This window comes from Maylandia zebra, linkage group LG10 (assembly GCF_041146795.1).
Source record: "Maylandia zebra isolate NMK-2024a linkage group LG10, Mzebra_GT3a, whole genome shotgun sequence".
In the NCBI taxonomy this organism is placed as follows: domain Eukaryota; kingdom Metazoa; phylum Chordata; class Actinopteri; order Cichliformes; family Cichlidae; genus Maylandia; species Maylandia zebra.
Window position 1 is genome coordinate 20721789 of NC_135176.1, and position 27683 is coordinate 20749471.

General features: G+C 39.6%; 1 protein-coding gene and 1 long non-coding RNA gene across 3 annotated transcripts in view; one reads left to right on the forward strand and one right to left on the reverse strand.

Annotated features, from left to right (window-relative positions):
- The window catches only part of nsg2 (neuronal vesicle trafficking associated 2), a 58148-nt gene extending 31350 nt beyond the window's left edge, over positions 1 to 26798 (forward strand). For both annotated transcript variants that reach the window (XM_004550331.4, XM_004550330.5), the window contains exons 4-5: positions 19668 to 19778; positions 25355 to 26798. In XM_004550331.4, the coding sequence (XP_004550388.1) occupies positions 19668 to 19778; positions 25355 to 25549 (306 nt within the window). In that variant the 3' untranslated portion in view covers positions 25550 to 26798. The remainder of the gene's footprint in view (positions 1 to 19667; positions 19779 to 25354) is intronic.
- On the reverse strand, positions 817 to 2569 carry LOC143420682 (uncharacterized). The gene is made up of 3 exons (XR_013100406.1): positions 2484 to 2569; positions 1258 to 1340; positions 817 to 978 (listed from the first exon to the last, which is right to left on the reverse strand). It is a non-coding gene; the product is annotated as an uncharacterized LOC143420682 (long non-coding RNA).
- Positions 26799 to 27683: the final 885 nt, after the last annotated feature.

Below are 27683 nucleotides of genomic sequence, written 5' to 3' on the forward strand. Positions count from 1 at the left end.
GAGTACTGGGCGAGAAAGCCATAAAGACACAGGGGCAACATGCAAACTCCACACGGAGAGGCCCAGCCAGATGTTGGAGTCAAATCCAGAACCTTCTTGCTGTGAGGCAACAGTGTTAACCACCATACTGGACTTTTTCCATATTCCAAAATCATAGTTTAACCATGGCAGACCTACAAAAATAACATCTATAGTTACATAATTAAGCAGCCTAGTGAAATTCCCTGAACAGTCCTGTTTTATTTTCATTTGGAATTCCTTGGAATTCTCATTCACAGCTTTCCTTGACCTTATATCTTTTATCAAGTACAAGGAAAAGTGTGGATTTAATATCACACTGGATAGGTCTTTTGCACACGTTCCAATGTGTGGCCCCTCGTCGTATAGAGGAAACTCAAAAATGTACACAGTGAGAGTGTTGCTCCTCTGAGCTGGCCAGAATGCTGCGGCAGACTCTACAGTCATCCCTGGCTTACCACACTACGTCAGCTTTTGTTAGCTAGATATGCGTTTCAGTCCGTGGGATTTTTATGGTATGTCGGGTAGTTTTGGGTGCTCAACTGAACCGACTCGCTTTGTTTGACTGACAGAGCCGATCCTGCAGCCGGGCACACATGCATATATGCAGAACAGAGTGCTGCACGCTGTGCAGTGCAGACATTTCTAGATGAAAAGCTTGCACATCTCTTCCCCCTTTAAAGCTCTGCAGATTTTGTTGATGGATGAAGAGCTCAGAGTGTAAAATGCTCTCTAATCTGTCCCCCCCCACCGCCTTGTTTCTGCTTACCACTCACCATCCTGCTTCTTTATTTCCTCTCCTTGCCTCTTTCTGCTCGCAGCACTGATGTTGTTTTCTGGGTGGATTTAAAAAAGCTTTTATTTATTTTAGAAATTTGAAAGTGTTACTTGCCTGGACAGTGAATGAAGGATAGTCGATCTGAAAAAGTGAGTCGAAAGAATAGTTGATTCTTTTGTTACCTAAAAGGGAAAAAAAGCATAAAATAAATTTCATTATTTTTTGTGTCATGAGCATTACAGCAGATACATTTAGTAATTACTTTATTCTCCCATTATTCTTTCTCCTTGTCTGTGTCGTTCAATCCTCCTTTTTCTTAAACATCCATCACTTTAGAACGGGTTCATGTGACATTGATTCCTGTTTCCTCGCCTTCTTCCCTCCCTCCTACTCTTGTTCTGTCCCTCACCGTCTGTCTTTTACCCTCCTCCCTCATTTTTCCTGTCCTCCTGATTACTCACAGTACAGATGAGCTGCAGTGTATTCCCTGTAGTTGTTTTGTTCCATGAATGAACCGAGGAGGGCACCTTTCCCACCTCATTAGCTATAATGAAGACGGACAATAAGTTTCTGAATTTCACTGCATGCCCCTGATAGGTAGAGAAGGAAGATTAAAGTTGATACTGCAGGCAGAGAAAGAGCTCATCATATTTTAGTATATCCAAGTATATTCCAAAAAATAAAACATACAAAGTACAAGTAAAGTATTGGGCCACACCTTTAATTTTAAGTGTTTTAGGTATATAAAATATCAAGCACCTAGCCAGCTTCTGTCGGTGTAATGTATAGGTGGCCCAGTATACATATTTCTCCCTATAGTAAGGAAGCCAGCTCCTGTATTGTGTTATGGTATATTGCAATATATTTCGTGTCTTTTTTTAATCATTTAAGCAACATCAATCATCAAGTACTAATTGATACTGTCTTAAAGGCTCCTGTGCAATCACTTTAAAGAAAGAACTTTAAAAAAAAAGTTAAAATTCTTAGTTAATAGTGTTTTACTTTGGTTGTTGTGGATCTTTGGTCTGGCTTCCAGTTTTCCTACTTACTCTCAGAATGACTGTGGAAAATTATGACATCCAACCAGTCTGTTTAGCATATTTGTTCAAATTAGAATCCAATAATGGAAATTTTCTCAGGAAGTGATTTTGTCTCAGTTCAAAACAGACACTGGATTTTATATGCATGAGGAATGGTAGTTTATTAAAGCCTAATGTTTTAAGATCATCTTTTGTGTGAGTTATTTCTATATATTACTCTTCTTAAATGCATTTTTAAATCATTTTCACATTAGCTCCCAGTATACTAATTAGGAGTTGTACATTTTATGGTAATATACTGTCTATGGAGATTAGTAGGTACATAACAGCTGATCAGACACTATTACTATGGGCTGTTGTTCTTGCTATGCTTTGCAATAGAATATCTGTGCAATACTATACCTGTGTGACATCACCTAAGATAGTGGATTTAAAAGTGTAGTGAAATATCTCATCTGATGCACAGTTTTAAGTAAAAGTGATGATTGACGGGATCATACAGCCTTAGACAGGGCTTCTTTTATAGCACATGACACAGTAACATGACCACACGAACAGAGATTTGTACACAGAAACAAACACCTGTGGTCAAGAGGGTGGTTTGCGAATTTAAAAATGTATTTACAGCGTTTTGGATTTGAATTCACCTTACAGCCCTTGCTCCAAAAGATCTATCATTCTCAGCCACAAGACTGTCTCATAAAATGATAGTACGGAGATCATCTCTGGCACTGTGGATTGGAAGAGGGGGGAAAGATTAGTCTAGCACAGCAGGGCAGGGATTGAGAGATACAGGTGTATAGATTGATGAAGGGGAGAGTTGTGTTGTCCAGCTTGGTTTCTGGCTCGCTTGTTATTCAGAAAACATGGTGTAGTTGGCCAGCTTTTTTCCTCTTTACACACACTTCAAACCCACTCACATACATCAAGTGCTGACACACTCACACACCCAGATAAATGCCAACACAAACTCGCTCGTGCACAAACATACACATTCATAGACACGGGAAACATGGCGGTGCCACGACTGCCAAGCCGAACACGCTCGGTGCCAGCAGAATTTAGCAGGTAGCAGTGGGAGAGGCAGCTATCGTCCAGAACAATTATCCCGTTATTACCTCCATTTCGCCTTCAGATAAAAGCTTTGCTGCATTCTGCCGCCTCCACAGAAGGCCTTCACTGTTTGTCAGGTTGGAAGTAATTACTGCTGTGGTTTGACGCCTTACATGGCCTCCTGTTCCACGTATTGCTCTTCCTTGTTTTGTACGGATGACTAATAGTGCACTGATTGTGGGTGTTTTGATTAAACACCCACACTCATGCACTCGTGCACATTTGAACGCCAAACCTTGAACGCCGGACCTTTAGTACTGTTTAAGCAAAAAAAAACAAAAAAAGAAAAACAAGAGGGAGGCAGGCCAGATGCTTTTTTGTTGATTAGGGAGAAATTTTCCAAAGCACACATAATATTGTATAGAATCATCAAAAATATCTGCAGTACAGCTGAGGCCAGAAGTTCACATGCACTTGACATGGGCATGAATTTCTTGGTCATTTGGGGCTTTTAAGGATTTTTTTTCATGATTGTGCAGCGTACACCTTTAAATGAATTTAAAAAACACGAGTCAAGTGCACAAATTTGAATTTATTTTCGATTGTCTCCAATCCGCATGGAGTCAAACATATACAAACACTCTCTTAAATATTTTAAGCGAGTAAGTAGTGCTGAAGTTTTGCAATGTCTTTTAACTTCACAAGGCCTGTTAACGTCTGGTTAGTGATCACGATTGATCGATTAGAACAACGGGAAAGTCCAAGGAGGTCAGTAAAGATCTATGATGAAGAATTAAGTAATTGTCAGGTACACAGTTCCTCCCCTCGCTGACACCTGAAGTAGTTAACATGACACTGAAGGACACTTTAGGAGGAATTTAAAGAAGGTCACTGACGTCTTAAACAGTTAGAAATCTTACCTTGGCCAGCGTACACGTTAGCATTAGCAACTTAATTATTAGCACGTACCCGTTAGCCGCCTTAGCCACCTGTTATCATAAACCTAGCGGCTAGCGGACTGACCGCACATGGAATATTGAGCTGCAACGGAGCAAACTATGGACACATGGAGAACCGGGCGGGTTGCTGGCTGTGCAGAGCCAACTACTTTTTCTACTATTACAATAATTTATTTTTAATAATTTGTTTCTTATTTTGTTGTTGTTTGCTGCTCCGTTTTTCTTTATTTTAGCAAAACTATACCACACATTATCCAAAGTTCATTTTTAACATTTCCATAATGGTCTTCTGTATTAATTAAACTATTTATTTTGTTTATTTATTAGGAGGTAATAAGCTGTTTGGCATTGGCAGAGAAGATTTGGCAAGTTTTTCATGGGTGCAATTCAAATACTCTGCTGCTCACACACATTTTACTTACAACTGTGGCACCACGTAAGGGGAAATAAACAGGCTTTCCAAAAGTATTTATTACAAAGGAGCATTGTTTTAAAACCAAACATATATTTCCTTAGTTTCTGGGCTAAGTTTATATGATACAGATGGGTCTAGTCATCCTTGCTAAGTCGGGACTCCGCTACTGGCTCCACATTTAGGCTCCAAAAAACCCTCAGAATTTCTTTTTCTTTTTCTTTTCTTTTACATATATATATATATATAGAGGCAGACTGGGAGTTTGTGCTCTTGTCCTCCATTTGCCTCGATACACCAACTTCCTCTTTTTTCTCCCCTTTCCATCGTTTCATAGCTAACCAACCACTGGCACCAGTGTGCTCACACTCTCAGCAAACTATGCTGGGAAGTAATTTTCACCAGTTCTAACACAATCACACTCACACTTCTAACTGTGCCAGTTCCCACTGGCAGATTATCACAGACACATTATTATTTCAAAACTGGCTTCTGATAAAATAAGCCAGATGTGATACCTAGATCTTTAGTAGACACACATACACACACACCTGAAGTACTTACACTCTGTCATTGTTAAATTATGAATTGGATCATGCTGTTGTATTCACTTTGGACCTGAAATGAATGTGTGATGGTTGTATTAGGTTAATGTGAGCTGAAAAGTCAGTTATTAGTGTAAAATAGTTTGGATACCTCTTTATGTCTAACCTTTGCACAGCTCCACGGGGGTGTACGTAAGTCTTCATATGCCACTGATCAGGTCAGTCTGCTGTCTCAAAGGCCTCAAAGTTGACTTGAGTATGAGTTAGTTGTCACTGCAAATACTGTAGGTCCCCTGTGCCAGCTACCATATGAAAGACTGACAAACAGGCTGGACAGACAGACAACTCCACGTCTGAAAGGCAGCAGCAACGAAAGCCACGTAATGGACAGACATCGCTGCCCTGTGAGTGGTATTTAGGATGATTTAGAGGTCCAGATGGCTTCCCTTGTGCTCTACTTCTAGTTTCAGTTCCCATATCAATCAGTACCTCAAGGGAAGGTATACTTCAAATGCTGTCTCCCTATCAATTTCAGCAGATATAAGTATATATATGCATAAATCATCTCTCTTATTTAATCAGTATACAAGGAAAAATTCAAAGTGCGTGCCCTTTTTTATCTTAAAGGTCAAGGCGAAGAATCAATCCAATTTGAGACTACAGAAAGCAAAAGTGAATCCTGAATCCATCCAACCTTGACCATCCTGTCTTGTTTTTATTCAAGGCTGCAGAGGCAGCTGCATTCATACTCTGTTGTTGGACATAATAACTCAGTTGTAAGGGGATGCCAAGACGAAAAAGGATGTCTGAGGCTGATCGATGGCCAAGTGCATGCAGTCTGACACTAATAAATCTCTTGGCATTCATATTGCGGTTTCAGCCTGACTTGTTTAAATGTTCTGTATCAGTTGGTTTTGTTTTTTAAGTCCACCGTGGTACAAAACGGAAATCCACGAGTTCATTGCTATGAAATCTGATTCAGTTTTAGATGTAAAATTAAGTTTCTTTAGGCTTAATTGGTTGGTTAGAGATTGCCTGCGAATGCAATTATCATCTATCTCTTTTGTTTTGATAAATTGGAAAATGTGTCAGAGTATTATAACAAAATTTGGCTGAAAATGTTTCCATTGCCCCAGGAAAAGTCCTCAGTGTTTAGCGCTGATCGAGTGGCTTAAAAGGATTTCTTTGTATGGCAAAGAAGATGACATTCTTTTAAAACCATGAATCTAAATCTGCATCTGAGTGTAAAATTTAAGATTAGTAAGTCAGATTTTTAACTGCCAGTGCAGACAGCCGCTAATGCCTCGGGACTATGCAAAAGCAATTAAAGGTGAGCATCAAATAAATTTGTAATGTATCAGATTTGTCCCCAAAAGAGTAATTTGATGAGGATACACAGTTGTTCCTAAAGGATTTGCTCACAACCCTGGCTTTCTCTTACCGAGACCATGTTATTTTGGTGCTTAAATTTAACCACACATTTACCATAATGATATCAGATCAGAAAATCTTTTAAATTAGCTGCAGGAATTTGTTTGAGTTCTTGTCTTTCACAAGAAATGCCAGATTTTAATGTAATCTTTACAACCAGGAATACAAGGCCTGTAAGACTCCTCCAGCGATCGCATTTCTGCTGCCTCTTAACTTCTCAGTGGCAGCTGATCGAGTTCACGGGCTGCCAATTTCTGCAAATTGTGCAGCGTTAAAAACTTAAAAAAGATTAAATTGGAGAAAAAGCCAAGCTTTGATGTTTCCATGTTGGGGAGGCAAAAAAAAAAAATCAAGTGGAGGAAAAAAGTGAGTGGCCAGTGTGCTCCCTGTCCTCAGCCTGAGTTGTCCTCCTGGCTGCTGGTGTTCTGACAAGCTGAGCCATGGGAGCAATTAGGAGACAGACAGACTGCGGATGACTAATCTGACCCTTCACTTTATACTTCTCTGTTGCTTCCTCTCACTTTAACATCTGTCCTCCAAATTGATCCACCTCTCACTTCCCTATGTCTTCCTCGTGGTGTTTTCAGACTACAGACACCAGTGGTATCACTCTTATCCGGTTGTTAAGTGATGATGTGACGAATTTTCCGCAAAAATGACGTCACTTGCGATAGTTCGCGTTGACGTCTTTTTCAATGTGGGAAGTGTTACAAACAGCTGATCGGATCGGCAAAGCGTGTTTCTGGAATATTATGTTTTTGTTCCTGCAAGCGCTTTTTATGCAATTTTTGCAAAGCTATATGTGGAAGGAAACCGTGACCTAGGACAAGCTGATGGCATAAGATGTAACTCCTCTGGTTTCATATGGAAAAAAATTTATTGTGCTAGCTTAGCGGTTCAGGTTCTACAGGGATTTAAAAATAGTTATACAAAACGAGCATGCTGCTCTGACCGGCTTTAAAGGGTTAAGAATAACAATGTATTGAATAATGACTTTAAAAAAATAATATAAAATAGTGTGCAAATACTGATAACAGTGCAAATGTTTGCAATATAAGAAATAAATGAAAAATGTGAACTTTGCAGTGTTGCTCTGTGGTGCAGCTACGACACCATAGCAAAGTTTACACACTGTGTCTACTTGATCCACATCTGACTCCGCGAACCCATAATGTTTCCACACCACTGAAGTTTTTTTTCTTTACCTTTCTTTTCAACCAACGGCAGTCACTCTCCTCTCCAAATAACTTCTGCTTAGCTTTCCGAGCTTCCCTCGGGTCCTCTTAATTGTTGTGACGCGTGTTCGAAATGCAGAGCAGTGCGCTTGATTTGCCACACGGAGCAGCGCGAGAGTAAAGCATGAGGGAGGGGCTAATAATCGGCTCAGTCATTTTTAATGATCGTTGAAAGCCCAGATCGTAATCGTGATTAAAATTTGATTAATTGAGCAGCCCTAGTTGTTAACATGTTTAATGTTTTGTATTTTCTTCTATTTAATCTCAAAAAGCTCCTAAAACAGTCAGTGATCACTGTTGACCTCCCTCGGCTTTTATTACCGCTAATCATTTATTTAAGCTCAGTTTTTAAAACCTTAGGATGTAACTACAGCCCAGCCCATGCAGCAGTATATAAATGACTAACCTCGTATTGTGGATGGATTATCTCAGTTGTTCTCCTGGCTGAAGTTTGGTCCTTTTACAGCATCCTGCCATGCGATTACATTTGCTCCTGACCACCGAGAACACTCACGTTAACTGTTATCGAGTGGAAAAAAAGTTAGCTTGTTTATATTATGCTAACATAGCTGTGTCGCTAGCGGTCACGTAGCACATCATTAAATACCAGCTAGCCAACTTCAGTAACACTATACAAACGTCACTGCTGCTGCTTTAGTTTTCTGTCTTCATTTATGTCGGAAGTGATAGCAGAGCTGTACGTTTTAATTTGTTTCCAAAACCCTGCAGTCAGGACATGCTATATTGCATTTAGATAGAAGCTAGCGAGCTAACTTCCTGCTAACTTCTAACTCCGTTAAATGTCATAAATTCCGTTTTCATGGATGCCTGGATGTTAAACTCAATTGTCACACCTGGTAGAGCAGAATGCTGATCATTTTATTAAAGATGAAAGACTTTAGACAGTTTTTCAACTCTCAGTAATGCCATAGTGATCGTTTGATATATGGACCTGCAGCGGAGTTTAGGCCCAGACACGGCTAGTGATGTCAGACCTAATGACCGGATTGCATGATCACTGTAGGACACACAGGACTGTAAACTACAAGTGAGGAAGTAATTATTTGCTATTATTCTCTGGTAAAAATTTCTTAAGATAAGATAAGCAGAGCTCTGTGTAATAACAAAATTATTATAGTATGGGAGATATATAATAAAAATACTACTGCTACTACAGCTCATAGATTTATATACTGCTACTGAAAAATTAGGACAGTGACTTTTTACAAGAGATGTAGAGAATTCAATTTAGGTTTATTTATGTGGCACTAAATTGTAACAGCAGTCACCTTAAGGCACACTATATATCACCAGGTAAAGACCTAAAGTATTCTGGAGAAAACCCTTTAAGTCAAACTGTTGTCTATGAGCAAGCATTTTGTGATGTGGGAAGGAAAAACTCCCTTTTAAAAGGAAGAAACCACGCTCATCGATGGGAAGCCATCTGCTGTGACCGGTGTGTGGGATGAGGGGAAGGAGAAAAGAAAATAGAGAACATAGAGATGGAAACAAAACACTATGGGAGAGTTTCACTGTGATGCAAAGCATTGAAAGAGAAAGCAAGCAAGTACTTTAGGAAAGTAATCTCTAATAGAAGATAGAAATTTACATACAAAACAAGAATGGGCTAATGACTTGTGATTGACAGCTAGTTAGCTAATCAGCATGCAGTTTCATACCACAGATAATCCTTGATTTTGAAATCGGGTAGATGTAATTTTGATTCAGTGTTGCCCAAAATGTGGGTGTGAGACCATAAACCCAGCAGGAAAACGTTTACAGAGGACAAACCAGAAAGGCTCGATTAATGTTTAAGCCACTTCTGCACTGGCTTCATTTTTCCTTTCTCAGAAGCTACGTCCACATTTTATATTGTTGTACTCAACAATACAAATAAATATATACTCAACTCCATTTTCAGTACTAAGAGGGGCAAAAATTGCAAAAAAAAAATGAAGGCAATATTTGCTTGCTCATAGGGGGTTTTGTGATTGTCGGGGTTTTTTCACCTTGATGTGACTGTTAATAAATAGAATTGATCATAATGCTGATTATCTTTCATGCCTAGCACCACGTTACCATTTGATTTATAGCCATAGCTACTAACCACTACCATAACCATATCAGGCTGTTAACGTGGCTTTTGAGTAATTTAAGCGTGTTTAATTTTCGTACCAGACGTGAACGACTCTACAACTTTGTGTCATGGCTGAACGTCAGTGCGTAGGTAAAGCATGTAAATCACACCCAAAGATCTCAAATAAATTACTACAATTAAAACTGTTTGAGTTACTGTATGAAATCCCAAACTAAATCAAAATTAAAATTTCTTTGGGTGAACATTTTCCAAAGATGAAAAATCCCAGGACACATGGATACATTTTACTTTCACTGTGTTACACGTACACACAAACGCGTTCATGCACACACATCCGTGCGCATGCTGAACAAATGCAGGAACATAAAACGTACCCAGGAGACTGAGAGCTGGGGATACATTAGAGTAATGGACCTTGTCTTGCGAGGTAAACAGCTGTTTAGAGGTGCGCTGTGTGTTAGCAGGCAGGTCCCATCATTAATAATATCTCCTCTCCTGCAGCATCTTCATCTAGCAGAGTAGGAGCTGATTAGCAAACCTAATCGAGAATTTCAGTCTCCTCAGGGATTTACTACGGATTCATGATTAGCATTTAAGTGTTTTTGTGTGTTCATATTATTGAGGGTGCATTCAGATTTGTTATCATTACTGATTAGTGGCTCTCTTTCCGGTGGACTGTAGACTCACATTTTAGGGAAAACAGGTTTCTGGACTTTTATTCAGTTGTTTTTTACGTTGTGGGTTTGTTTGTTTTTTTTTGGCCTCTTTCACCCTTTCTGTCCATTTTTATTTCTGTCATTTCTTTTTATTCTAACCCACCTGCTATTTGATTTGGACTCTATACTCTAAGAACCTTCTCCTCCGTGTAACATCTCTAACTAATACGCAGTGCATACAGGCAAAACCTTTGAAGTTCTGTCTCCATAGAGACCTCGCCTAATTGGGATGCATTATCATAATTAGCACTCATCTCCCGCTGAACATGCACTGTCACACTCGCTGCTGAGCTTGTGGATTCTGAGTGAGAAAAGTTTGATGCTCTCTAATGACACATCTTACAGCAAACAGACGAGGAGGTGAAAAATTAACAATGACATTGTCTATAGACACACATCCAAAAAGAATAACAGATTAGTCCTGAGAAAGGGCTTTATCATCGCTAAAGTTAGCTTGCTATAATCCTAAATGTCCCATTTAAATACCAGTGTGTAAAGACGCTGTGCTTGTCTCCATAAAAATGGGCTGTGGACACTGCTACGTTATCTTTTAGTGAGCAGAACATAAGTCTTCGAACACAGCATGAGAGCTGTTGGATCCTTTGAGATTACATCAGAAATCTTTGATTATTATGAGTGGAAATGACTAATATGCAAGTGTGTCCTGTGGTTTAACATGATTAAAAGATGAAAATTTCAAACTGTGATGACTACAATCTGCATAAAGCAGTTGTTACACATGTGATGTTCTTTTCATGGGCGAGGAGGGGGGGGGGGGGGGGGGTGTTAGGATTTTAAAAGACTGCTAGTCTGTGCTTGGCTTGTGTACTTTCCTTTCAGCACATAATCCGAGGGATGCAAAGCCTTCTTCATCGTGTTCCTGCAATCCGTTGCAACTGCCAACCTGGTTCAGTTAAAAAGAAAATTCAGCAACTCTTGCTGTGCTTTAATGCAGGAGGCCGCAGAGGACATTGCAAGTGCAAGATGTTTGCAGCTCATTCACCCCCGGATATGCACAGTCAGAAAGAGGGAGATTATATTTGTTCATACCAGACAGAATGCAGGTTTTAATCAGCGCCGTTTTTGCCATATATTTCTGTAAAACTTGAGTTTGGTGATCAAAGACTGATGTCATGAATATACAGAATAAATAAAGTGACCTTTATTTAAAATTTGTAAGAAATTCACCTCACATGCAGAGAAAAACAGCAGGTTTTCTGCATGAATAATCACAACGCAGATGTTCTAGTCATTGTTTTTGAGAAAGAGCGAACAAGTGTAACTTGTTGACCTCCCTCAAGGAATCTGGGTGCTCTGGCTAGGGGGACTTGCTCCTCTGTGCAAACCTCAGGTTGGCATTTTAATAGTTTGTGTTTTCGTCTGAGACATGATGCAACTCGACAGTGGAGTGTTTGGGCTCTGCTGCTGAAGCTGCGCTCGTCTCAACCGGATAACCAGTTCTCGAGAGCCCAAATCCGCCTACATGGTCTCCTTGACATCCCGCTGCCCTGTCTCAGATACTCCCCAAACAGAGCTGGCTTTGAGGCTTGCCTTTGTTGTATATACTAAAAACAAAGTGAATTTTTCACCCGAGTTTTTTTGGAGAGAAAAACAGCATGCAGGATTAGAAGGCACAATTGCCAAAATCCAAGTACCGGTAGAAGAAAATCCATGAAAGAAGAGCTGTTCTTCCTAAATACTGCACAACATGGCTCGACTGTAGTTGGAAAAAGAGTTTTAACAAAACCTTAAAAGTAGAGTGGAAGAAAGAAAGTGAGGATTTATCCATCCATCCTGTTCCACTTATCCTTATCAGGCTCACTTGGGGGCGGGGGATACTGTAGCCTGTCACACCTTCCATAGAGCAAGAGCCAGGGTACAGCCTGGATACATCGCTGGTCTATCGCAGGGCTAACACAGATTGTGTCTGTGGTGCTGATAGTATTACTTTATATATGATTAAAAACAGTATTTACCTTAAAGTTTAATAAAATGGCCTGAAGACTAGACGTCCGCTCCTATTTTTTCTTTTTCAATGATTTTAACCACATCACCTACCATCCTTGAAGTGACAAAGTATTCCGGTAATTTTCTGTCATCATTGTAACAATGGCCATGTCCACATTTATATCGCATACAGTGAAAGAGTATGTTTGAGTGGTGTATTTTGCATGAGGGTCCAACCTGTGATCTTTCAGTTATCAGTGATAGCTTCCAACCAAATGCCTTAAAAGGTATCCGTTCACACATTTCATTAGTTTCTGCCTTACTGAACTGCCTTAAGAGGATAAGAGAATATTTAATTTAAAATTATATGTAGCTAGCTGATCCATGGCTTAAAGCATTGTGCATGTGACATATAGGTGAGGGTTTTATTCTGGATTAGGCACATGTTCATCTCTGCTCTTATATCTTTAGGCTGGATTGGATCGTATGTTTCCAAAGACGGCTGAAATGTTAATATATGAAAAAATATAAAAATAAAAGATTAGCTTTGCTAAATTGTGTATTTTTACATTCTTAACGTACTTACTTATCAACGGAGCATGATCAATAAACAACAAAAATTCAGCCCTCATTGCAAAAATACCGTTTTTCTTTTCCACTTTGTTGCCACGAGTCAGTGTTAGAAGTCCAGTTCCAGTCGCACTTGTTCTGACCTTACTCATAAACAAAATGTTACTAAAGTTCCGATGATTCTGGATTTAATCTGAAAATTCTGTAAAGATTTGCATTGTGATTTTAGCTTTGTAATAAACTTTTAGTCACCGAGGTGATAAAACTTCAAGTCTAGAAGGATTTGGACAAAGACTACCTGTACTTAAATCCTATTAGTTGTGCCGCATGTGTGACAAGAACACCACATCAAATAGGAAGAGCAAGCCGAGTTTCAAAGAGGATTTTGATCTGGAAACTTTCATGGATATTTATATTTGACATTTAAGTCGTCTAATTGCTCTTTTTTTGCCTCGTCTGATTTCTTTCTAGTGATGTAGTTTCAGAATTTAACCCACGGGCTGCGTTACGATGGATAAAAAGCACTGCTCAAGTTTATAGTCAGACTTTTAAAGGGTCCTTCCCCACATCCTTTATTTTTGGATGTTGAGTCTGATTGACATACTGGCATTTGCCGCTGACCAGTGACCTTTAAGCTTTTTAAAAAAAATAATTTATTTTTGTAGGGGAGGCTTTCACTCTGCACTAACTCAGCCTGTCAACAACATAATTAATCTCATTAATCAACAAAATTTCCCTTGGGGCATTTGAGATATTACAGCTAAGGTGAAACTTTTTAGCATTCGAACAGTCCTCATTCGATAGCGTGGCTGTTTTTAATGCTTGTAGCGCCACATGCCCGTGCGAGCGCAGATTCATTCAGCTCACTGCTGAACGGAAAATAATAGTTGAAAATTTAAGAGATTGAGCTTCCTTTGTGCTGCTCTTGAGAAGATGTCAGAGGGGTAATAGGAAGATGAATGAAAAGCAGTTATTCATGCTTTCTTCAGCACTGTATTGATCGATGCAACAACTGATATCCCATTGCGTTTGCTGCCCTCCCGCCTGCCTCTCTGTGTGTCTGTCTGTCCCTGCCACCTGCTACCAAAACAGGGAACAAGATTCTCCATCTGCCCCTGGATCTCTGTCATTCGCTGTCTGCCTTTTGCCTGCTGCTTTATTGCCTTTGTCATCTCTTTCTTTATTTCTCGCTTTGCTCCCTCTGTCACTTAGTTATCTGTTTTATCAGCGCCGTTTCTCTCTCCTGTCACACACCCACCTTTCTTTTCTCTCCTGCTTAGACGCGCACTTACATATTCTCCTCTGTTCCTCGAATGTGAGGAGGTGTCTGCTCCCCCCATATGGCCTGTCAACTTACAGCAGAGAGTGTGGGTGGTGTGTTGCATTTTAACCTAGCACGGCGTCGGGAAAAAAAAAAAAAAAAAAAGGAGAGAAATCATATGTCAAATGGTGGGAAAACACACTGTGAAGAAGCACATCTATTTAGAAAACTCACTGCCTTTGAACTTGTGATGCACCGTGCAGCCATAAATAATAAAAGAGAAATGTATTTTGTGGAAAATATCTCACTCGCAATCAATTATTTTCTACAATCCAAAGGGAGTTTGAGAAAATAAGCATGTGGTGTGTGTGTGTGTGTGTGTGTGTGTTATGAAAGATGTGGTAAACAACAGGTAAACTGTAGATGTGTAATCTGCAGTCAGTGATGAGAAAGCCGGGGAGCAGAGGAACAATCCTAATGGATCTTTTATAATCTGCTTTGTTTTTTGTCTTTCTCTGAAATTCACAACTGTCGACAGCTGCCTGTTGTAGAGAAGAATAAAAGGCAGATAGGGAAGTACAAGATTATAGATATATAAATATAAATATCTTTAAGCCTGATTGAAAGAAAAATGACCTGCAGGCCATTTTGAGCAAAAATGCCAAACAGGTCAACAGATTGAGGAAACTATCTCAAGTGGATGGTCTTAAACTACATTCTAGTTTATTCTTTATAATAACGTTTTTACCCCTCTGCCATAAAGGCTGATGAGGTATTGTCGTCACCCAACTGGGATGACAGGTGGGCAGGCACCCAAGTTTGTGAACACAGTAACCCCAGAAGAACGAGGCGATGAGTTGAAATCTCAGTGACTTTGTCAAGGTCAGAGGTCAAATTTTCTGAAAATCACCTATAGGATTTTAAAATAACTATCACAGGCCGTCAGTATTTTTGAAATAGATTTACCAAGAAGATGATGCCGATAGCCTTCGCTGAGTAGTTCCATAGTTTCTGACTTCATTCGTTTGATTTGATTTTGAATGAACAAATTAAATCTTTATTTAAACATGTAAGTTGCAAATGCTAATAAACATGAAAAAAGTCATCTCAAACTGGGTGATGAGCATGACATGAGTTCAATGTACTCAAATGGCCTCCACAGTCACCAGATCTCAGTCTAATAGAGCAACTCTGTGGTGGAGATTTCAATTACGAAAGTCCGTCAGGTAAGTCTACAGCAACTTTTTTTTTTTTTGTTTTGTTTTGTTTGTTTTTCTCAACATTGTTGTACTTACTTTACTCATGAGTTCTTATTAGTCTTTCATGTGAGCAAACAGTGTGGATCCACAGGAAGCCTGTGATGCTTGTCAAATCTATTTTTATTTATTTATTTTGCTTTGTGTGGTTTTAAATGCAGACAGTTTGAGGTCTTTTTCCCTCGGCCCCACCCCCACGGTGGATTAGGTGAAGTGATTAAAGCCCCAGCAGGCACGGTTACCTGTAGCCACCCAGCCTCTGCTCATGAAGCCAATCCTAAAGACACGCTGTTCTTTATTCAAAGCGCAACAACATGCTGCGCTTCTACCTGCATCCAAGACAAACAAGCGTTTGTCTGTTATCTGTGTTGCACAGCAAACGGGATGGTGGTTGTGTTGGTGGTGATAGTAGTGTAGTATGACACATACTGAAGTGCTAGTGACAAAACAGTCACATTGAGTATACTGAGAAGAAAATGGGATGACGCTGATGTGGGTGCCTTGCTAGAATAATTATAGTTTTGTAGTGATCAAATCAAAAAAAGCCTTTCTCTGCTCTGTTATGTTCTGGTGTAGCTTGTTCTGTTCCATAAATGCGCATTTTGTTACGCTCAGATCAGATACATGAGTACAGTAGTGTCATCCTATAGCAGCGAAATATTACAGTAAGACAGTAAATAGAAGTTTGAAGCCATTACATGCATGGAGGGAGTCGACTTCCCTCAGCTGAACCTTCTAAGGTTTACTGCAGAGTTCAGCCAGATTATGAATAATGGAGAAAGGTCAGGATAGATTTTTAATGGATTTGCACACCACATGGCCACAGCAGCTGCATCAACAGGGATTTTAGGGCGATCATTTCTGTCACCGAGGGTGGGCTAAATTCCTGCTTGAGTCATCACTCCAACAACAATTAACATCAGAGAGAGACTGAACATAAACATCAACGCTACACACTCGGTGCAAGGGTTAATCCCGCTAATCTGTTTTACGTATGTAATATGTCACGACCTAATTTTAAAAGTGTCATTTAGTAAATAATCCCCTAAATGACTATTTCAGACAAACGGTTCCAGCGCGTGGATGAAGACTCTTTAAATTCCCTCCATTTTTAGCAGCACACAGAAGTGCAGATCTCTTCAGACTCCAGCCTTCTTTTCATGCTTCAGAGTTTTTAAATTTTAAAGCCCACATGCATGAGCAACTCACATTGCTTTCTTCATGATATGAGGAGCTTTACAGTAATCCTTCTTCTTAATAAGCCCGTTTCATGTGCATCGCTATTCAGGACTTCAAAAAAAGGGGGTGGGTCCTTCGTCAGTCATTCCACGTCTGCCGCTGCTCCCTAAATACGAGTTAGCTATGACTTTCAGCGCATTCTTTTCACGTTTAGCAGTGCGGGAGATGTAATTTACAAAAAGTGTCAGCAGCAACCGAGGCTGAGAGTCGTGTCCCCCGGTTGACACCAAGTAAACAGTCACTTAGCTTGCGTGTCACTGTCCACCCGCATAACGCTGATGGAGACTGATGATTACAACCGCGCGTAATTGCTCTGACATCTCGCTGTGACAGATTGTATACACAGCAGTAAATCGGGCTTTAACATTGGTCTAGAAATGAAAAGAGAAAATTAGATACGTTCATCCATTATGGAAGAGTCCATATTTCAGCTGACTCCCTGGGATAACTCTGACTTTTAATATTAACGTTTTTCTTTTTTTTTTAGGAGATACAGCTATGTTCATTCAGCTCACACTTACCTACAGCTATCCTTTGTACTCCATTTGCATAATTCTAATTAAATGTTCACTCAGAAGCACCCAATCAGGGTGTCAAGTAGAAAGTAGGAGGAAACAAATCCTTTTATATGTTAATCTACTTTACTACAACATTGTCTAGCCTGCCAGGGAAATGAATATTTCACACATCAAACTACACATTTGCATCAGCATGCAGAAATAAATGCATTACTTCCATCATTTTCGATTAGCTCTGCTTTGGGCTGATATTTGGGCATTTTTCACACTGCATAATGCTTTTGATTCCATACAAGTGCTTGTCCAGGCTGATAACATTTCATTGGCCCTTGTTATTGAAACTGACCCAAACATTATGCTTTGTTTCATTTCTTTTCTTTTAAATTATATTTCATTGAGATCAAGAATATGCAATTTATAATTCTCTTTTGTGCACCCTGTTATTTACAGTGAAAAATGAAGGGCACTTTTCTTTCTTCTGCTTTTGGCAGTGAGCAGCTGGAGAATTTCAGAAATTAAATGGTGGGCAAATTCACTAACTCAAGTGCGCTGACAATTAGCGCAGGTTTGGTGGCAGGAAGGGTTCTGATTGATTCACGTGGATGACTCACTGACAAGACGTCCAAAAACCAATCGATAGCATTTTTAACAACAGAGTGACTGCAGCATATCTCCATGGATAAAAACAAAACAAGCAAACAGAAAAAAACAATACTGTTCTACTTTAGAAAAATGGAAAATCTGGTGTAAAGAACATGAAAGCATGGATCCATCCTGCCCTGTTAAGCAATTCAGGCTGCTAGTGGTGATGTAATGGCATGGAGGAGGTTTTCTTGGCACACTTTGGGCCCTTTAGTACCAGCTAAGCATTGTTTAACCCTGGCTCTTTTTACAGGTGCTCTTTAACTAACTGTCATTCTTTTACTGTTTGTGCTACAGATTAAATTAAAATGGCTTCAGAAAGAAGAAAAGACGAGCTTTACAGGGATTTTTGATGTATCACAGTAGCATAAAGCATTCATTAGGTTCTGCTGTCTGAACACAGATGGAAAAATCAGCTCTGCCTAGATTTTACCATGTGCACTTCACATTACCGTAACTCCTCAACTATTCTGGGCTGAGGAAAACATTCAAATGGTTCCTAAAAGATTAGATTTTTAAAATAGTTTTACAGCCAAAATTACTTATACTAAGTGTAAGTCCTGGGTGATAGAGGGTGAAATGCCACAGCCTACCTGAGTGTTGTTTCTGACAATGTACAGTCCTTTATGACCACAGTGTACCCATCTTCTGATGTCTTAAACTAACTTAGAATAGTTTCTTGAACATAGCAATAGTTCACTGTAATCAAATGTTTTTCACAGTCACCAGAGGCCACCTTTTTGGTGAAATACACAATTTGTATAAGGGTTGTACAGCAACTGCGTGATACCGTCAGGCCTGTTAGGAATGTTTCCAGCACCTTGTTCGATCTATGAAATAAGAATTCATAGATACGTATCTTTCAGGACCAATTTAATGCCATATCATTGTGGGCTAATTTGCTTCACATACAGCAGTCTAAAACAACATATACAATACATCATGCACAAACAGAACAAATCTAAATCTTCTACCCCCAACTGGGGGTGGATGGAGGAAGACAGGAAAAAGACAATGAATTCAGATGATGACAAAAATTGAAGGGGTCATTATCCCCAAATCAATTTTACCTGCTTTTCCTTTTATCTGTAACACTGTTTACCCATCTAAATTACCCTGTTGTGGGTTGACTGCCAAGTAAAACAAGCATCCAGCTCACTAACATTATACTGTAGTTCTGCAGTGTGTGGTCACTAATATTTACATCCTGTCATGAACACAGCCTCTCGCCGTGGGTAGATATTCGCTTTTTGCTATGCACTGATACAACTGGTGGGTGTAGTTTGTTAGAAATAGTTCCCACATGAAATTGCTCTCAGCATGGATTGTGGGTTTATAAACCAAGTGCCAGTTTCATTACAACCAAGAGAGGGCAGACATTTCTACAGCAAGGTCTTCGAAGGTGGGTAATTCACACCAAAGCGATCTAGATGGATATGTAGCACGACAGGCCAGGGATGGTATGTGGAGGCTCGCTGTCACACCTGTCACAGCTTACTGGGATGCTTGAACAGAAAAGAGCTTTGATTCAAACTGAGTTTTTGAAAGAAAAAAAAAAGAGACCTTTTAGTGACAAAGGTGTTGGTGCAAAATATGCATGTACTGTATCAGAGAAACACACATATATACCTGAACAAAGGTAAACAGAACAGTGATTTACCTCGCTCACTTAATGTCTTATCTTTGCAGCATTGTCACCGTGGAAACAAGGTACTTTTTAATAGTGTCACCACTTGAGTCATTCATCACACATTTCAACAGGAACACCTTGCCTTGAGGAGCTTTTGACCTCAGTCAACAACATCTTACCATTTGTCATGACTACACACACACATGTAGACACGCACTGGTGCACACGCTCAATCTTTCTCGCTGTCTAACCCTAAACCTGCCTCACGAAAACTACAATCGTCCATTATTGCTCTGACCAGTGTTTGTCCTCCCTGCAGGTGACGATTCTGATCATCCTGGCCTTGGCCTTCCTTGCCTGCATTGTGTTCCTGGTGGTTTATAAAGCCTTCACCTACGACCACGCCTGCCCAGATGGATTCATTTATAAGGTAATACCCATAAACGGCCAGTGTTTCATTTTATTGCTCAGCAGCACATTTATTAGGAGAGGTGTTTAACACAGTAGCTGGTTTGTGCTGGAATGTGGGTTGTAGATTAGCCTCTTCAGTGCTGAGCAAGCCTGCAGCACACGATAACTTATTATTATTGAGCCATTTCTTAGCATTTTTTTTTTATTAATATGTCTATCTTAATTTTTGCACCTTCATGCCTTTTGTGAATACTTGGACTACCTTCTTCCTTTTCTCCAAAACAACATATTTGAGGGTTATCAGTATTCTACAGTAGATATTTTCCTGTCTTGGAGATTTCCAGGTAATATATCAAGTGGAAACACATCTGTCACATCTTAAATAGGATCATGTCAAGAAGAGATGAATAATCTCAATAGCACTGTGGTTTTTCACTACTTCTATAGCACTTGTCTGAATTAATCTGGTTGGTCTCAAAAGGAGACACAGAGTCAAGTAAAAGCCCCACATAATATAATGTCATTTGGTTTATCATGCCTATCGAGGTGCACTTCTTCAAACTGCCCATTCATTCCTCTGTGAATATTGTAATATTTTGGATAACCTAATATCAGGTTTTAGCCTACTACAGGTAAATGAGTCCTTGTATAAAAAAAAAAACCCCAAAACAATCCCTGTATCATATTATCTAAATACTTTTGAGTTTCTGAACTAATTTCTAAATAGTTAATGCAATATGTTTGTTAAACCCCTTGAATTTAGGCTTTGAACTGGAAGTCATGCTCACAGGATGTCAAGTGGGATGTACAAAATGATCTGATGTTTAATCAATCAATAAAGAGCGAGATTTTAACCATAATTCGATTAAATTTGTATTATATTGACATCTTTTTGCTGCAGTGCATTGTCATAAGAATACACTGATCAAAATATGCAGCATGTGCTCAGTCAGAGGTACCTGAAAACTCTACCTAAGTAAAATATAGAAGTATTTGTACTTCGGTACTTCCCACCTCTGTGTTCAGTTAATTAGTAAGGCACATCAGCATACCTCCAAAACTCTTCCATTGTTTAGACATTCACTCCTATTAATTATGCATGCACTAAGAAAAAAAAATACTTGCAGTGTTCAAAGCATGGTCTTCAAGTCTTAAGCATACAGAAAATTAAACCTTTTAGTAATAAAGAACAGCATGGGAGCCACTTGACAGTAAGAACAGGCCTATAATCTATGTCCTTCTTAAGATTTGGGTCCAAAGTGTCTCCCATCACCTCACATACAGTCGCTTAATTTTCTTTTAGTCCACAAAGACGCATCCAGATGTAAATAGTAGGTAACACACAAATGATGAAGCTCTGCTGTGTTTTCTTCAGTAGCAGATGTCTTGCTCTAAGTGAAATTCTCACAAGGTTTCCAAAGCCTTTTTGTTTAGCCACGTTCTTTGTTTGGATCCTGGTGTGTACTGCTTAAAAGCTTGTCTCCTATGGATGGTGCATTACTGAGTGTAGTCATGGGTGGATTGGGAAAGATTTAAGTAAGTGACGTTTGTTTATGTAGCACTTTTCAAGAATAAATGTTGCAAAGTGTGTGGCAATATAAACAACAATTAAAATGCTATGAATGGATAAAAGTAGATAGAAGCAATCCTGCATAGGTGGGTCATAAGCTTCTTTTTAAAGGTGTAGACAGTGTCCACAGAGCTGAAGTCGAATTAAATCGAGTTCTACAACTTGGGAGCCACAAACCAAAAAGCGCCGTCTGAGTTTGTCCTTGACCTAGATCGAGGTACCACCAAATGCACTGATTAGCTGACCTCAGAGGCTTATTAGTTACGCGTGGATGGAGAAGTTCACTAGGGGAAGCGTCTGACCATGAAGCGCTCTGAAAGTGATTACCAAAGTCTCACACTGAGCCCCAAACTTTACAGGGAGTCAGTGTAAAGACCACAGAATTACTGTCACACGGGACCTTTACAGGACCTGGTGAGAAGCCTCACAGTAGATGGTTTGCTCAGGCAAAGGAGTAATGATATATTTAACCTCAGACCACCCAGGGTTATCAGATAGGGTTCAATTAAATGATTTGCTTAATCGAACTGAGACGTGAGTATTTTTAGTTGCACATTGCTTTCTAAACACATCCTAGCTATTGCAGCCTCGGTTTATGCTCATAGGTACAAAATCTGGATGTTATTTCTTGAACCTGCTTTTCCAAATCTCTCATCAGCACAAAATCTTCTTAAACACTCAGCTATCCATGAGGTATATTGATTTTAAGCCCCCATTAAAAGAAACTGTGAGCCCTCAGCAAAGATTTTCTGGTTTATTGATGTGTGAAAGCTTTTTTTTTAATGTGCAAAGATAGCCAAGTGGAGAAAGTTGATGTGCTTGTTTGAGGAGTGAGAACATAAAAATGTGTGATGATGTTAATGCATCACACATTAACACTGTAAAACATTTTGGATTTAGCAATGGTAAGCTATGGATCCAGGTCTTTAAGGAAGAGATTTTAGTTATTTTTGTGATGATTGTGTGGTTTATGTCGTCTTTGTGTGTTACTGTTGTTTAAATCAATATATGTGCTGTTCTTTAACACCAAAATGTTCAATACTCTGCGGTGTCACATGTGTGGTTCTCATTTATCATTTTTTCCTCTTTGTTTGGTCGTTGCTGTTGTTTTTGAGCATCTGTGTAACTGAAAGATATCTCAGCGTGTGCAAAATCAATAGGCTCATAGGATCAAATTGTTTTGGAGGTGGAGCAGCTGTTGTTTGATTATATGCTCGCGTGCTCATGCCTCTCCTGTACATACATCCCCTTCAGCTCATTCGTGCTACATCCTGAAGAAGGCATGAGCTGTGAAGAATATTTTAAGGTCCAGCTACGACATGTCACCATAATGAGATTTTCTTTCCATTCCTTTTTTTGTTTTTCTGTTGTTCCTCCCCTGACAGCAGGAGAAACTGGAGCATCCAAGTATTTTTCTAAAATTTCACAATAAATTTCTCTGTCATTGGCCATTCGTGTTGGCAAATATTTGCTCTGCCATATAAACTGCAGAATCCTGTCCGCTCTTCTCTAACGTCCCACCTATCTAAATCAGGAAATAGAGGTGAGCGCAGTCTCCCCTGGGTGAAGAAAAAAAACTTCTGCCCTACTTTTATTCATTTCTGAGTTCATGTTAACCGAAGAGGCTGATGAGGCTTATCTGACAGGCAATAATCCATCAATGGCGTCAATGATTTTGTTATGACCGGTGTAATTTTCTGCTTTTATTCTTTGACACAGAAGCCAAAAAGACACTTAATTTAGTCCTCTATCATATGTTAATAGCTTGGTTGACAATTAGATGAAAATTAGAAAAATCAGACATGCTGAATATTTTATGGTAATTACCACATTATGACTGACTCCTGATCATTACGGCTGAGGTCGTAAAAGAAAATGTTTCACACTGATGTCCTTATGCAACAGTCTGTTTTAGGTTTTACAGTGTATGGATACAGACAGCCTCTTTTCTGCTGATTTCTACTGCCCTCTACTTATAAGTTTTACTCTACCTTGTAAGAGGTCACCTTGCAAGTCTGTGTCTCTAGACAGATGTAGTCTTTAAGGTGGAATAAATCTAGTTTGAGGCCCACAACCTCTGCAGGGGCTCTGACTGCAGTCTGCTGAGGTATTATTAGCAGTGTCACATCCACATTCACAAGGTGGAAAGGTGTCAATAGAAAGACACGCCTGCTCACACAGTGTGCCACACACAGCACAACTATGTGAGGCTTTAAATGGGTACACACTGGAGCACACTGACCTATAAATCTTATGCAGAGCTTTAGGCGTCTTCTTGTGTCTTCTGACTTTACCTCCTTATTACAACTAATATTAGAATCAGAAATAGAAGCCTTTTATTGACATTTTACAATGTATAATGAAAGCTGTAGCTGGTCGGCTACACCATCAGATAACAGAGCAAACATACAGTTATTTACATAGAAAATGTAAAAAGGTAACTGCTTAATAAATAAGGTATTTCAATGAGGTAATGTGGTAACTAAAAAATCATTAATGTGACAGAGTACACACAATTTCACTGTGACTTACCTAATAAGAGACAATATTACTGTGTGTGTTCAGTGTTCTAACAAAAAGTATTAGAAAACATGAGATAATTACCTTGTTCTTATTATATATTACAGTGGGTTTCTCATCCTTTCATAAGACCCTGATTGTATTATGTCAAATGCCACCAGAAGATTTATGTTGTGGCAATATTATTAATCTTTTTTTCTGTCTCTTCTGCACAAACTTAGTACAAATAGAGAAGAGTATACTTAAAATTTGTGGGGAGAAAGTTGTGTATATTGTCTAAGGGGCTTGGAAAGAAAAGTGTCTGGATTTCTTTAAGTTGCTTGAAGACATTTCACATCTCATCCAAGAAGCTTCTTCAGTTCTAAGAGCAACTGGTGAAGAGTCCCAGATTTTAAACCCTATGGGATTGTCCCCAAGAGTGTCAAGCCAAGGTGTGAAAACGGGTGTAGGTCACAATCAGCCAAATTTTCGGCTGAACTCATTGAGCCCCACCCTATCATGTGATTTCCTGAGGTCAATTGGCCCAGGGTGTGAGTGGGCGTTAAGGCGTCTGGAAAGGGATCTCAAAACTGGATTTTAGATGGCAGACAGTTGGTGTTGTAAACCACCGCCTCTGTTCAAGGAGGGTCGTTCACAGTGGACATAGATGGCTGCTTTCACTCCTCTTTCAAACCACCTGTCTTCTCTGTCCCATACCCATTTTCACACCTTGGTTAGTGTGATTAGGTAGAGGATCAATAGGAGGTCCATGACCCACTTGGGGACCCTCCCATAGGGCTTAACATTTGGGACTCTCCACCAATTTCCCTTAGAACTGAAAAAGCTTCTCAGATGAGAGGTGAAACGGCTTCAAGTAACTTAAAGAAGTCCAGATGCTTTTCTTTCCAAGCTTCTGGGACAAAAGATACACACTCTGAGAGAAAACCAGAGTTAAACAACTAGCTATAAGCTTTAAGAGGAAAGAGGAAAGCTTTAAGTCTTGTCTTAAAAGCAGAGCTGTCTCCCAGACCCAAACTGGGAGTCGGGTCCACTTTTAGATTGGGAGGCAGAGCTGTCAGCTCGTTTAGAATGTGCTATTAGGATAAAATGGGACTATGAGGTCTTTACTGGACCTGGTTATTTAAAACCTTTGCTTGTGAGCAGAAGGATTTAACGCTAATATGCTAGAAGCTAATATGGGACATCTCTGTTTCTAGTCTCTGTCAGAACTGGAGCACAAGTGATTATAGTACAGTAGCAGCACCGTACCTGTTTTTCCTTGATGTAGTGTTATCTTTGAATATTTCTGATGTGGCCAATGCTAAGTATACAATCAGTGTAAAAACTTAATAAATGTGGTATAAACACATTTTGCCTGGATTGTAATTGAAGTTGGGATTTTAATGTTTTCCTTCAGGTTTCATTGCTTTAACTCTGTAAATGATTCAGTATTTAATTCAGAGTTTTTAATTAGCATGTTACTCTCCTGCTAAATCACACCAACCTCACTGTTGTTCCCCCTACAGCACAAGCGGTGTATCCCAGCCTCTCTTGAGGCCTACTACGCTGCCCAGGATGCCAACTCCAGGGGCCGTTTCTATACAGTGATCAGCCACTACAGCATGGCCAAGCAGACCACCTCGCACTCTGTCTCCCCCTGGCTGCCTGGAGGGTCAGGAGGGCGCGACGCCAAACCCCCGAGTGGCGGTGAGGGCCACTGAGTTAGCTGAATGGTTAAAGGATGTAAAGACACACATGCAGACATGAAGACGTACATGCAGACACAGGCCGACAACATGTCAGTGAATATTTAGACTTGTAGACAAAAGAGACAGATTCACACAAGAGTACATATATAGAGTGAAATCGTGCATGCAGACATTAAACCCCACAAGCACATTTGTATTCAGATTAACTTGTCTGCTCTTTTATGTGCTCATTCTTATCGAGGGGCATCCGATCTCTTACTCTGTTGAGGTTATCATCATCTGCTGACGTACACCCACATCCACCTGCAGTCTGCTCTCTTGTTATCTTGTTTACTCCCTTCCTCAAAATGATTATTCATTGACTATCATGGTTATTTATTTTTTACTGTAATCTATGGATGTTTTGTATGTGATTACCAGGTAACTCTTTGTACGAAGTCACGAGTTGACGCTGAGATTCACGCTTCTTTGTGCGAGTCTCTGAAGTTTGAAGTCATATTTTCCCCAGTGTGTATACTGTAGTTACTGTATAGTCATTCTCAGCCCCTCTTCTTTCTAGCTTTTTTTGTGCAGACTAGGCAACCTCAGGCATACCTGTCAAAAACTACACAGGCGTATCACCCAAAATGTGTCAAAGCTTCAGCTGGTCTGTCTGAGGCCAAGGCCCGCGTCAGTTCTGACTTGACCGAACGACTTTCCCCCCCCCTTCATTGCTGTTTAATCGCTCATACACAAGAAGAAGAACATTTTAAATGTGATGTGCCATACATTTTAAATCCTGAGATCCTGCAGTGAGCTAAGCTGTACATAAAGATGTGCATTCAGGCTAGGTTGTGTGTATGCATTGTAGTAGCTTTAGGGAGTTTTTCTTCGTCTCCTTTTTTTTAAAATTAGTACAATTCCTTTATGTGAACTACATATTGCTTCAGTTGCCAGTCTTGTAGCTTCATTAAACACAATGTTGCAGATGGGAAACAAGATATTGTGCATACAACTGTCTCTTGCCAAAACTCTTTATTTGCCACTGTGTATTGTTCTGTTTATGGATGGGCTTCAGCTGCAGCCGAGTTCTCCTCCTGCACTCTTATTATTATTAATTTTTTTTCAATTTGGTAATGTTGGATCTGTTGTCAAGAGCGCTTTAATGAGATGTTGTGATGTTGTTAGTTGATATGTAGCGATACCTGGTGTAATTTATCCGTGTGCATCCTTGTCCCTCTTCTCTTGGTTCGAATTCAAAATAAAACAAGCTGTGACCTGTGCCGAGTGTGTCTGTCAGTCCCGCTCACCGCCGCGTCTCTTTAGCGCTCACACGGCGTCTAATGTGGGCCCGAGGCAGAGCATCGTGAAAGAGAGCGACGGCTTTTTTGCACCATGTTATGTTATTGAGATGTACATACTCGGATTCAAACCACGTTGTTAAAGTTTCCAGAGCTGTGGGGCAAATTTGTCTGCTATAATAATGAGCACCTGTGATTGACAGTAAAATAAAATTATTAGGAAAAAAATACCTGTATGAATAATAACTACTGGATATATTACATGTCTCTATAGTCTTGTAAATGGCAGATAAGGCATTTCAGTGACATGAATAGCTGACTGTCCTAATTGGAAATGTGTATTCTAATGAATCTGTCAGCTGTTTATCACTTGTGCAGAGTGAAAATGGTCCTGAATTCAACAGCTTTTTGAGAGCAAAGAAAGCACCATAAGACGAAAAGACAGCTATGTAGGATTTAAAGCAGAATAAACAAAGAAATAATACATTTGGTGTTTAAAATATCCATGAAGTTTCAATACTTCAAATAGCACTGGGTTCATTTGATGATGCAAATCATGCAGGGGCCATGGTTCATTATGTAAGAGGAGAAACTTGCCATTGGACCATGTTGATGCCCAGGGAGAAAAAGGGTGGTTTGTGAAGGGAAGTGGAATAAATGTAATTTATTTAGAGGAAATAAACAAGTGCCGACTGTCACTTAAATTAATTTCTCATTTTTGTTAATAGTAAATACAGAGTTGTGGGGTGCGGGGATGTGAACTTTCTTTGCAAGGAAGGCATGCGAGTAAAAGTTTGAGAAAACTCCATTAGCATAACAGGAATTAATTACTGTTGTTGATAGTGCTGTGGGATACCAAGTAAATA